This window comes from Arachis ipaensis, chromosome B01, assembly GCF_000816755.2.
Source record: "Arachis ipaensis cultivar K30076 chromosome B01, Araip1.1, whole genome shotgun sequence".
NCBI classification, from domain to species: domain Eukaryota; kingdom Viridiplantae; phylum Streptophyta; class Magnoliopsida; order Fabales; family Fabaceae; genus Arachis; species Arachis ipaensis.
The window spans coordinates 16,684,095-16,697,029 of record NC_029785.2 but is presented as its reverse complement, the minus strand read 5'-3'; the positions used below and the strand labels follow the sequence as shown (position 1 = coordinate 16,697,029).

The 12,935-nt window shown below is 34.7% G+C and overlaps 3 protein-coding genes across 3 annotated transcripts in view; 1 reads left to right on the top strand and 2 right to left on the bottom strand.

Annotated features, from left to right (window-relative positions):
• The window catches only part of LOC107647372 (NADP-dependent malic enzyme-like), a 15,304-nt gene extending 8,545 nt beyond the window's left edge, over window positions 1-6,759 (bottom strand). Inside the window, exon 1 of the mRNA XM_021108280.1 lies at window positions 6,659-6,759. Within this exon, the coding sequence (XP_020963939.1) occupies window positions 6,659-6,759 (101 nt within the window). The remainder of the gene's footprint in view (window positions 1-6,658) is intronic.
• Window positions 7,417-7,972, top strand: LOC110268555. Its single transcript, XM_021115083.1, has 2 exons — window positions 7,417-7,494; window positions 7,641-7,972. Exons 1-2 carry the CDS (start codon window positions 7,432-7,434, stop codon window positions 7,935-7,937), a joined length of 360 nt encoding a protein of 119 aa, XP_020970742.1. The 5' UTR covers window positions 7,417-7,431; the 3' UTR covers window positions 7,938-7,972.
• Window positions 8,810-10,393, bottom strand: LOC107647364. Its single transcript, XM_016351442.1, has one exon. The coding sequence runs from the start codon at window positions 10,391-10,393 to the stop codon at window positions 8,810-8,812; it is 1,584 nt and encodes a 527-aa protein (XP_016206928.1).

Sequence of the window (12,935 nt, the reverse complement as noted above, 5' to 3'; positions counted from 1 at the left end):
TGTTTTTAAATGATTTTAACAAAAAAAAAAAACCCTCAGAATTTTTTCTTAATTCAAATACCTCCACCAAGTTTAGAAATTTCAATTTTTACAAAGTAAATAACTGCAAGCATAAACAAAAACAAGCTTTCATTCAAGTAAATATCAAATTCTAGCCGTTTTAGTGTGTATTCCTTTATTATTTCGTAATTTTCAACAAATAAGAATTTCAAGAAGATACTACCTAGACAACCTTCTTCCACTTCCACCCTAAAAGTTTATCTTAAAAAAATTAAGTCCCAAATAAAATCTAAACAATTTAATATATTCAGAGATAAAGAACTAATCCAAACACTACACGTATAACCCACGAAATTAAATATAACGGCACGAACAATTCACGATTAAAAGTACACCAAATTCAAAGAAAATAACAAAATCCTAAAAAACAAATTAAGTTAGTAACTTTACTAAATTTCGTAAAGTAACATATGGAATATAAATAATCCTAATTACCTTAAATGTTATTAAAGCTCCATAAATAACATAATCTAAAGTAAATAAAAATTTTATTAAATGAAACAAAATCACAAGTGAAATCAATATATAAATATTCAAAGCATAGACATACCCAAAAATTACTATGTAATTAAAGTTAGATAAATTAAAATATTGAACTTAATTAAATTATTCTAATTACCTTAAATTTTATTAAAATTCTAAACCTAAATAATCCTACTTACCTTAAATTTTATTACAACCCCATAAATTATAATCTAAAATAACTAAATTTTTATTAAATGAAATCACAACTCTAATCACTATGTAAATAGTCAATACATAAATATACCCAAAAATTAATTAAAATCTTGATTAATTAACATATTGAACATAAATAATGCTAATTACCTTAAATTTTTTTAAAACTCTATGTATAACATATTCTAAAGTAAATAAAATTTTATTAGATGAAAAAAATATAATTATTAAAAGAGGATAATACAATTTAAAAATAATTTTAATTTAGCCCTATTAAAAAATAAATTAATTAAATTTGTAAAAATACATATAAAAAAAATTTGGATGCTAGTGGGCGGTTCAGGCACGATAGTGGTGGTGGCGCAAGGGTGGCGGCAGTGACGAATCTGGTAGCTAAAGAGGAATAGGGTTAAAGTTTAGGGTTCAGGGACTAAAATGGGTCATTTAATGCAAAGTTAATGACTAATTTGGTGCATCTACAATAATGACATAACGGATGACACATAGACGAATAATATTGCAACACATGATACAAGCTGACACGTGGCTAAATAATATTGTCACATAAGACACAACCATCCACATCAACATGTCACGTGTCACTTATAGACCAATCATCATACAATTACACATGACTAAATCATGAAGTGACTTATGTCACTAACGGTCCACGTCATCAAGCCACGTCAGCACACCGTTAATGTAAAATGGGTCAGGGACTAACGTGGTGAACTTTTTCCAATCTTAGGAATGTAATTAGAGTAATTACAATCTCAAAGACAATTTTAGTGTATGCTGCCAATCTAAAGAACTACTTTGGGGCTTCTCAGGGTTTGGGTTTGTAACAAATAATTTAGAATAGAGGTAAATACCAAATTGGTATCCGAAAGATTTTGACACTGACAAAATTGTATCTGACATTTGTTCTTGACAAAATAATCCCTTAAAGATTTTAAAATTTGACAAGCGTACCCCCGAGCTCGTCAGAGCAAATCTCCGACAAGCACCTTGCTGACGTGGCCACCGTATTTTGCTGAGATGGTAAAAATCCTCCCCAACCCTAATCCCTCCCCTCCCCAACGCACTTCCCTCCCCCTTTCCAATGCACTCTCCCTCTTCCTCCTCCCGAATGCACTATCCCCCTCCTCAACGCACTCTTCCCTTTCTCATTCTCACACATACACTAAAATTATCAACAGCAAACTACCAAGAGTCCTACTCCAAATGAGAATGGATAAATGGCCGTGTGAAAGGTTCTCCTCTTAGTTTCTATTATGATGGCAATGAAAACTTAAAAATCTATTCATAAGCTTTACAACTAAAGGTAAAAATCTCTCATCTAGCCACATTTCCTATTTTATTATTAAGAAAGTACCACATTCAGAAGGATCCTTCTATATCCAGTACCAAACTCTAAACACAATTCACTGTCTTCCAAAGTGACTCAGAGATCGTTGCTTTAATGGATAAATGCTTACCCACAGCAATTTTAGAAAAAAAAAATGAGAAGCCACAAATTATATTCCTTTTTATTATTGTTGTTCTTCTTCTTTTGAAAAGGTTGAGAAGCACGGCACGCAGAGGCAGAGGCGGAGGCAGAGAAGGCAAGTCACGGTGGAGCCAAGACGGCTGCTTCAACACATACAGAAGAGGCACGGCAAGGCAGCGACTGGCAGCGATCAGCGAGCAAATACGAGCGACAAATGAAGGTGAGTAGCCAACTGTTGCAAGTGTAAGAACCGTAACTAATCAACCGGTTAATTAAGTGATTATATTGCCCATATTAGACTCCGCAAAGTTGGAGTGAGAATTTGAGGATTTAAAGGTGATTTTCGGACTCAGTAGGTCTTTTTGAGTCAGAAAAAGTATTTTCTGCGAAAAACCGTAAAAAACCGCAAACTGGCAGTTGAACCGATTCAAGTTTGCCCGGTGCTGCGCGAAAAAAAGTGGAAACAGTCAAGAACCTTAGAAAAATACTAGAAATGGAAAACCGGGCGTTAATTTTAAAGGTTTGGCCCGAAGTTGGGGCAACGGACTAAAAACGCTAACGGGTTAGACCGGGCCCCAGTTGGGCCCAAGCCCAACATATATAAGAGTTCATTTAATGAACCCATGCAGCCACAACACCATTAAACACACACACACTCAGCAGCAAAGAAAAGAAAGAAGAGGAAGAAGAAAATACTATTCACCCGCCTCTTCTCTTCGTGATATCTCGAGCTACGGTGCTCCGATTTGTGTGTCGTCAGTAGCTATGCGTTCTTTGCGAAGAGCTCTACAAAAATCATATAAGAAACTAGTAAGGAAAGCTCGAATCTCTCTCAGTTTCTCTCTTCAAAATTTTGGGTATTTAGGGCTTTTGATTTAGTGAGTTTTTGTGATTTTGGATGTTTAGGTTCACTCTAATCCTTGCTTAGCATTGTGTTTTGGCTACCAAAACGGTTGGACAAGGTGAGAGGCTTTGAACTCTTGTGAAATTTTGATTTATGTTAAGCGCTAGGTTGATTTATGGTGGCTTGTGCATATATAGTTTGATTATTATGAGTTTGGGAGCTTTTGGAGCTTGTTGGTGCTTGTTGGAGCTATATTGAAAGCTTGGTTTAGGTTTGAGAGTTTGCTTGTGCTCAATTTTGAGTTTTGGATGTATTAGGGATCAGCCAAGGTATGGTTTCAGTTTTTTCTATGTAGTATATAATATTTATGGACACTTAGGCTAGTGACCCATAGGATAAGTTTGAATTTAAATGGTTATTGAGTTGTTAAATGATGATATGTGATGATTTATGATGAATTGATGATTGTTGAGTTTGATTATGATTATTGATAGTGATATGATGAGGATGAATGATTTGTGAAGTTGAGAAGTGAGTTGTGTTGGTGTATGTGATATTTATGTTGATGAATTGGTAATGTAGTTAGAAAAATATTAATGAAGTTTGATATATGTGGTATATTGATGTTGAGATTGAGGATGAGTAAAGGTGAACGAAAATGTGGTAAGTTTGGTGTAATATGACATAAAGGGTTGATCTTGATGATAAATAGAGATTGGAAATGGTTTCGTATGGTTTTGGTGAACTTTGTTCGATCATAACTTTTGCCTCATTTTTCAAAATTGATCGGAACTTGTTTGAGATCAAAGCTTGTTGAAAACCCTTCAATTTGATATAAAGTTTGTAAAATTTGGGTTTTTGTAGAGGAAGTTATGATCATTCAAAGTTGGTGTTAAAAATCTGAAATCCTGCAAAGTTGCAGAATTTCAGGATTTTTGATATATGCGCACACACAGTCTTGTGCACATGCACAACCCTACGAAAATCTTAATCTGTGCGAACGCACATACCTGTGCACACGCACAGGCAGGAAAATGCGTTCTGCTTGCAGCGTTAGCACACACCTGTGCACATGCACACGTTGGGGAGGCCAGTCTGTTGGGGGCGCTGGCACAGGTTGTACGAGTGAACAAACTTTGTAAATTTTGACTCCTGTGCGTACGCACACCCCTGTGCATACGCACACGTTTTAAAACTCTCCAGAGCGTGCGCGCGCACACCCTTGTGCGTACGCACACTGACGTGGCGGAAATTGGCGAGTTAAGAAATTATTATAAGAGATACGTTGCAAGTATAGTTCTTAACCAACTAAAAATCCACTTATCAATTTAGAAGGGTTTTCACAAAATTAGAATTAAAATACTGGGAGTATGAATCCCAGGTCGTCTCCCAACGAGTTACAGAAAGATGTGCTATTTTATTAATCAGGTGTTTTCCAAAAGGGTTTGAATTTGATAGACAGGAAATTAAATCAGAGAATTTATGTAATTTAAATAAAAACCTTGACCGGGAGTAGATTAGTCGGAAATCCTATCCTTGTTGGAGTTCTCCCAAGATCAATTGATAATTGAAGGTTGTCTGCTCAGTTATCCTTTACCAGATAAAGGAAAGTCAAGCAAGTTGGAAGTCAGTTTCTATTCACAAGTTCTAATCCTCTCCCTTGGGAAGGACTAGTGTCAGTGATTAGAGGGCGACCCAACGCTAAACCCAATTATAATTTTACTCTTGAGCATTCCAACTCAAGGTTCTCCTTTCAACCAACTCCCAATCAAGTTATGGAACTACTCGCTCATTATGAATGTAAAATTCACGAAATAAGAAAGGGAAATAAAGAAAGACGTGATAAATAATAATCAAAAGGATCAATAAAAAAATAAAAATAGTTTTTGTATTAATAAATTCTAAAAATAATCCAATAGTAACTCTGAATAAATTAAGGATATGAAAGAGTAAGTAACAAGTAAGGAAACAAACTAGAATGATGAAGTCTTGACGGAGGTAATAACTCTTCTCAATATCCCAATCCAAAAAGCAATAAAATCAAAAATCCTAAGAACTATGAATGTGTAGAGAGAAAACCTAATGGAGGAGTAAATTCAGATCTAAAAACTAAAATTATACCAAATGAATGTTGTTCTTGGTCTCTGCATGTTCCCTGGCTCTAATCTGCTTTTCTGGGCCAAAAACTGGGTCAAAACAGGACCCAAAATCGCCCCCAGCGAATTCTGCAGATTCTGCAGATCGTGCACGTCACGCAATCGCGTCATCCAGCGTTTTGCCTTGCCACGCGTGCGCGTCGTCCACGCATTCGCGTCACTTGTGCAGTTTCCAATCCATGTGTTCGCGTCAGGCACGCGAACGCGTCACTGCAATTTCCTCTAATTCGCGCGGTCGCGTGAGCCATGCGTTCGCGTCGCTTCTCGCTGGTCATCTCCTCAATTTCTTGTGTTCCTTCCATTTTTGCAAGCCTCCTTTCCAATCTCCAAGTCATTCATGCTCTATAAAGCCTGAAACACTTAACACACAGATCACGGCATCGAATGGAATAAAGGAGAATTAAAATACATAATTAAAAGTCTCTAGGAAGCAAGTTTTCAACCATGGAGTAATTTTGGGAAGGAATTGTAAATACATGCTAATTTAATGAATAAGTGGGTAAAGATTTGATAAAACCACACAATTAAACACAATATAAATCATAAAATAATAGTTTATCAACCTCCCCATACTTAGACATTAGCATGTCCTCATGCTTAGTTGAAGGAGATAAAATAAATGAGCAGGAACACATAAAACTCATGTTATGCAATGCAACCTATACATATGGATGCAACTATATGATTCTTGTCCACTTGGTTAAAAGTAAATAAGCTCTTCAAGACAATCACAAATCAAATTCCATTAATGCAATTCTTATATAGTAACAACAGATAAAAATGCAAGAAGGTAGCTCATGAAAGCAAGGAACATAGAATTTAAGCATTGAACCCTCACTGATGATGTATGTACTCTCTAATCTCTCTAGTGTATAGGGTAATCACTCTATCCTTCTCTAATCATGCTTTCTAATTTTTTTTGTTCTTCACCTAACCAATCAACAACATTTAATGTACCAATGCAAACATCATGAGGTCTTTTCAAAGTTGTAATGGGGCCAAGGTAAGGGTAAGGGTACATATATGGCTAAGTAAGCTTATAAATTGAATCTTTAATTAACCCAAGCTTTCATCTAACACACATATATATATTCTATAGGGAAAATTAATATAAAGGACCATTAATAAAACTTAATTAATAAAAAGGATTATTAATTTTAAAATTATTAAAAAGGACTAATTTATATATTATTAAAAATAAAAACAAAAAAAATAAAAAATGAAAAGACAATAATATCCAATAATCTTTCTTCTCCTTCCCCTTGTTTTCTTTCCCCATCTTCTTCACCCGTTCTCAAACCCACTCCATATCCAACCTAAGGGAAACGTCGGTGGCGCGCGCTTGAGAAGATTCGCCAAAGGTAGAATCGTCGTATCAGAGGCGGAATCGATGCCGTCTTCGTCGTGCCAAAAGAGATTCGTCTTCATCACCATCCAGCAAAGTTGTCAGAGGCAAAATCGTCATCTTCGGGCAGAATCATCTTCTGAAGCTCGTCGCCGGCGGTGAAACTCATTCGTCCCTCGTCGACCATCGCTCCTTTGACTCCTCCAGTCGCTCGCAGCAGCAAGCCCCACCTGAAGCTCCCCAAAGCCACACGCTTATTTCAGGTTCAAGTCCCTGCCTTAAGCTTTTGAGCTATATTAGTATCCTTGAAATTAAAAATTGTATAGCTTTTAAGGTGAAAACTGCAATACATGATGAAGTTTGAACATTTTCAATTCATGAATAAGATTTTAGTGTGATCTGGAAATGCCTTAATTCAAACCTGATGATGCTATTAGTCACTGTTTTGTTTTACTGATTATGCGATTTTCAATTTTGTTTCTTTCAAGTTATAAGGGCATATGCATTAAACAAAATCTAAGTTACAGTTTTTTTAATGAATATAGTAGTGCATTATTGATGTTAAGAGCGTTATCTTTGGCCCCAGTAAGAACTCTAATAACACTTGTTGTCTATATTGAAAAATACATTAATGAATGAATGAATCTGAATTTGAAGGGTTTATGTTCAAGGTGTGTTTGGTATGAGGCTGAAAATAAAGATGGATCAGTTTTTGTTTCTAAACTTGTGTTCTAAAATTTTTCATGGACTTTAAACACAATGCTTTGGCGTTGCTTATGATTGTAGCATTTCTTTCTATTTGTCTAATTAGAAGAACCTAATTATATGTCATGACTCTTAATTATGTTTACACAAAAAAATGCAGGATTTCAAAGATAAAGAGCTTACTTCAACAATTTGGTCTAATAAAAAGGGTCATGTGGTAAGTATCACTACTAGCCTTTAGGTGGCTACAATTTAGTGACCTAAAATAATTTATATTGGTTATAATAATAAAAGTTTATGGTGATTGTTTTGCCAGAGAATTAACTAAAGTTCTTGATTTCACTTTGTACTTTGTTTCTACAGGCTCAGGCAAGACAGCAAGGAGAATACGAGACTCTCCACCGTGACTTAAATATTGGATTTGGTAAATGGGATTTTAGTCTTTTGGATCTTGAAAACCCATTTCCAAATAATGAAGCTTCTGTCCATCTTCTTTGGCATAGAGAGGAAGATTTGATGGTGCCTGTTATAGTGCAACGATACATCGCCGAAAATCTTCCCTGGATTCAGTATCATGAACTCAAAGGATCTGGTCACTTGTTCCTTTATCTTGATGGTATGAGTGATACTATCATTAAGTCACTTTTAGGTGCAAAGTAGGCTTCTATGTTATGGTTAGTGACTGTTCTGTTCTGACTTCTCCCTATCTGAAAATTCAAAGAGTTGATTAGAGTGAAATGTATTATCTACATTGAAATATCATTGAGTACACATGGCTGTAGGGAGAATCAGGTTACTTTCAAACATGAATTCTATCTCTTGCTTGAAAACAGATTGAAAGAGAAGCTGAAATGTTTCTCTACAGCCTCATTGAGTCTATGAACCTGAATTGATTTGAAATATGAATTTCTTTTTGATGAGTGTGATGATCATTGTCCATGATTATTAGTAACTAGAAACTATCAAGGCTATCAATGAAGCATAAGGAATAATGGTATGAAAACATTAGAGTGGTCTAATTTTACTGGAAGACTGGTATGGAAGCACAATTATTCATTGGATCTTTGACTTGTAATGAAAATATCAATTGAAAATTTTATAAAAAGTGTTTCTTTTTCTAAGATTGTTTTGTTTAAATATGAGCAGAGTTACACAATTTTCGTATAAAATTGCAGAGTTTGTGCAGAAAATTACAGAACATTAGTGCAAAATCATAGAAAAAATTAAATTGCAGATTTTTATTTACTAAGTGCAGCAACTTTAATGCAGAATTGCACAATAGAACTAAAGCCAAACCTGTTGCATAATTCAAGTGCATATCTGCAGAAACGCTATTAAAATCAATGTAAAACTACAAAATTCAAGTGTAAGATTACACAAATTTAATTAAAAATCAAAGTAAAACTATAAAGTTTAAGTGTAGATACAATTAAGAAACTCAGCAGAATCACCTAATATGCATAACTTAAGAAAAACCAATATTGCAATTCTAAATGTGACAATCTATAAAATTAGAACTACCTAAAAAAAATTCATATTTTTTCCGGATTAGGATTTCTACATTTAGAACGATTATGACCACTCTGATCACATCGGCTACATTTGTAAACATGCACATCTTGAAATTGTGACTCTCGACGCTTCTTGCATGGTCTTCCCGGAGGACGAGTTGTTGTAGGTGGTATAAGAAAAATATTATTCTCCCAGTCTGTTAGGGTCAGGTTGTTGACATCAGGCATGTCATGAGTTTCAATTGGGATCATACTGCTCGCATAAATCTTTTCTTGTGAACTTTTCAGATAGCACTCCTCTACATAGGTGTAGATGTTGCCATGTAATAATTTGATTGCAGCACAAGCATGTGGACATGGAATTCCAGTCATTTGCCATTCAAGACATGTACATTCTTTGCGTAGTAGATTCACACATACATCAACATTTGACCCTCTAACCATAACATTATGATCTCCATATCTCACTGCTTTAAGAAACTCACTTCTAGCTACATGCTCCATCAATATTTTATCAATCTTTGGCCCAACTTCATTCTTCCATTTAGTCATCTCTAACTTTGCAGTATATAACAGATTTGCAAGTTTGTCTCTATACTCTGTCATTAAAGCACAAATACTATGAGTCCTCTCTTTTCTTATCCATGAATTAAATAATTCAGCTACATTGGTAGTTATGAGGTCCCATCGTCGATGAGGGAATTGAGACTTTGCCCATTTGTTAATATCTCCTTTAGTCTCTAACCAATTTGCAAGTTCTGGTGAAAATGCACGAAGTTGTTCCACAGCTTCTGTAAACTCTGTGCCAAAACGGGTATAACAAACTGCGTCTAGTAGTTTTTTTGCATCTTTTTTTACTTCACCGCGTATTCCCCTCTGTAACTTTTTAGTTTCTGCACAAAAATTTTGTTTCACATGTCGATAACAATAAGCATGTCTATCCCTGTCATATACTTGCTCCACAACTGCAATAATTGATGGATGCCTATCAGATATTAACGTAACTGGAATTGACCCAGTTAGTTCTTTCAAATTAGATAGGAACCAAAGCCAATTCTCATTATTTTCAGCACTAACAATTGCATACGCAATCAGAAATAAATCATTATTTGCATCGCATGTAGAGGCAGCTAGAAGAGTTCCCTTGTATGGACCACTTAAGTGGCAACCATCAATAAATAATATAGGCCTTGCTTCACGAAGAAAACCTGTCACACAACACACATATGCAACAAAAAGCTTTTCAAATTGATAGCTAGGAGAGCATGTCCATTTTGCAACTGTTTGTGGATCAGTTTTCACTAAACGATTACATATCCAAGGAATTAGCATATATGAATCTTTAGGTACGCCATTAATTTCAGCTAATGCTTTCTCCTTTGCAGTCCAAGCTTGGTGATATGTTAGTGAAAATCCGTATTCCTTGAAAATATCATTTCGTATGTCATTAGGCAACTTGTCAGGAGTTAATCTCAACTTGTCGACAATAATTGAAGACACCAAATTAGATCTGAAAGAGTGAGTACTCTCCAATACATCTTGAGCTGAGTGCTTATGATTCTTGATAAAATGTCTCACTACGAGGAACGAAGTATTTTTTCCCATAGCATAAGCCGACAATTTCCACGGACAACCTTCAACCTTGCAGACACAAATTATTTTACCCGGACTGTTCTTTAAGAACTTGTATGTAAACTTATGAGTAATACCATATTCAAACAAGCTTTCCTCAGCTTACTTGCATTTTAAAAAATCTATCCTTCTTCCTTTATAAGATCATTCCACTTAGCAGAGCCATTGATAATCTGAGGTGTAGGGACAAGTTGGGTTGTACATAGAATTGGTGTCAATGGATTTTGACCATCAATATTAGTAACGACATCGACTCCTTGAGTTGAATTACTTGATAGTGTACTAATCATAAAAAAATTAAATTAATTTCATAACAATTCACTAATCACTAATATAAGAAAATTTATAAAAAGATAACCCAGTTGGAATACATACCTGTCATGAACGTTGTCGTCCTTGTCCTCATGAGGTGCAATATCATGGTTAGTCTTTTCTACCTCCATGATATATACATGAGCTGTATCATCATTGAATGTGATCAATTGGTTAACACTATCAGTATCAATGAGATCTATGAGTTGAGATTGGTTAAACTTGACTGTGTAGGTAATGCGTTTATTCTGCATATTTTCCTTGGTTCGAAGCCATATCTTATGCATTAAATTTGAATGCGTGCATCCTTCTTCAATTAGCTCTCCTATGATTTTTCCTCCATGATAAATAATTTTCTGGCTTGGTACAACTTCAATATTACCTCCAATGTGAAAATAACAAAAAATTTGTCGACGAACAGTAGATTCCATGTCTATGCAAAAATATAAAACAATAAATAACCAATAATGAGGGAAGAGACATTAAAATCTAAAAATGAATTTGAAAGAAATATATTACTCAATAGCAATGTTTCTGCAAGGATATACTAGAAAATCAACTTACCTGCCAGGAGTATACTCATAGGTACTCCCAGGTCTTAAGTTTTGTGATTGACAGCAACAAATGTCTCTATGAGTTATAGATGAAGAATAAGGATTTGAGTGTCATAGATAATTAGAAAAAAAATTATGTTAAAAAAAAGAAATAAATGAAAAAATAATGTAAGGATATATTTGTCTCTTCACAAAAAAAAATTTGGTCCTTTTTTTTAAATATTAAAAAATAAGTCTTTCTAAATAATTTTAAAATTAAAGGTCCTTTTTAATAATTAAATTTTCCTAATGGTCCTTTATAATAATTTTCCCTATTCTATATAACTTAAATTTCATACCTAACTACCCAAAATTTCCCTTTCACATTCCTTACTTATGTATCAACTTTTATTTTAATTTTATCATATATGCATTGATCCTTGAATTTTAACTTAGCATTGGGGTAATTTTGTCCCCTTATTTATTCATTGAATATTTTTGGATTTTTTTTAACATAAACACAGCTTATCAATGCACATAGAATTTTAATTTTTCTTTTATAGTTTCACATGAGTAGGTACCCAAATTCCTATTATATTATCATGACACATTCCCTTATTATATTTTGTTCCTACAATCTTCCCATACTCAATTAACACACAATTCTATCTCAAGCTAACCAAAAATTCAATTGGGATATATAATTGTTTTTCCGCTTAAGGCTAGTGATGTGGTAAAATAAAGAACAAATGGGATTTAAAGGCTCAAAGTGGCTAACAAAGGTAATTGAAAGGGTAGGCTTATTTGGGATAAGTGAGCTAAACAAATAATGGCCTCAATCATATGCAAGCATATAAATATATTAAACATTGGACATATAGGATGAAACAAAATATAGATTACAATCATAGAGAAGTAAACACACAAGAATAAAATAATTATGGTTAAATAATGTAACCATGTATTTAGGCTCAAAGTCTCACAGGTTGTGTGTTCTTTAGCTCAAAAACTATGTTCCAAATACAACTTCAAGAAAATTTAACATAAAAGTTTTGATTAAAATTAGTGAAATTTTGTTCTAAAAATAGAGTCTTAGAAGAAACTTATTATCTTTTCAATCAAGTAGAACATGCATGCAACTAACCTATTACTATACAATTTATCCTATTCTACAAAAGAAAAACTAACTAAATATCCTATTTTATTGGTGTTAGGGAAGAGAAATTACCTCCGGAAGTCAGGTACTGACCGACCTCCCCACACTTAAGGCTTTGCACCATCCTTGGTGCCATCTGTCAGGAACAAAGGTGGGTTGGTAGCAGTATCTCCACAGTCGGGACCGTCATGGCTCCCTGTGCTGGTAAATAAAGTGGAGTCCGGGGTGTTTGGGTCTTTGTATTTTCCCATAAGTAGCTCCTTGAGGTATGTGAATCGGCGCTTGTTACAGTGCTCTCTTAGCTTTGCTTTGTGTTCCTGCCGATCCAACCTCTCAAGTATCTGATGGAGCAGTTGGTTTGGTATGGGTGCTTGTGGTGTTGAAGGAGGAATGTCTTCAGCCGGTTCAGTAGGCTGGCTTGTAGTGGCTGCTAGAAGTCTGATATATTTTCCGTTAGGGACGTACTGATCATCCCGTGGGAGCATAGCTTTGGTGTCTCCAGCTCTGTAGGAGA

Coding starts and splice junctions, on each gene's coding strand:
- LOC110268555 (XM_021115083.1), top strand. CDS start 7,432: ATGCAGGATTTCAAAGATAAAGAGCTTACTTCAACAATTTGGTCTAAT. Junction 7,495..7,640: donor CTAATAAAAAGGGTCATGTG/GTAAGTATCACT, acceptor TTGTTTCTACAG/GCTCAGGCAAGACAGCAAGG.
- LOC107647364 (XM_016351442.1), bottom strand. CDS start 10,393: ATGGGAAAAAATACTTCGTTCCTCGTAGTGAGACATTTTATCAAGAAT.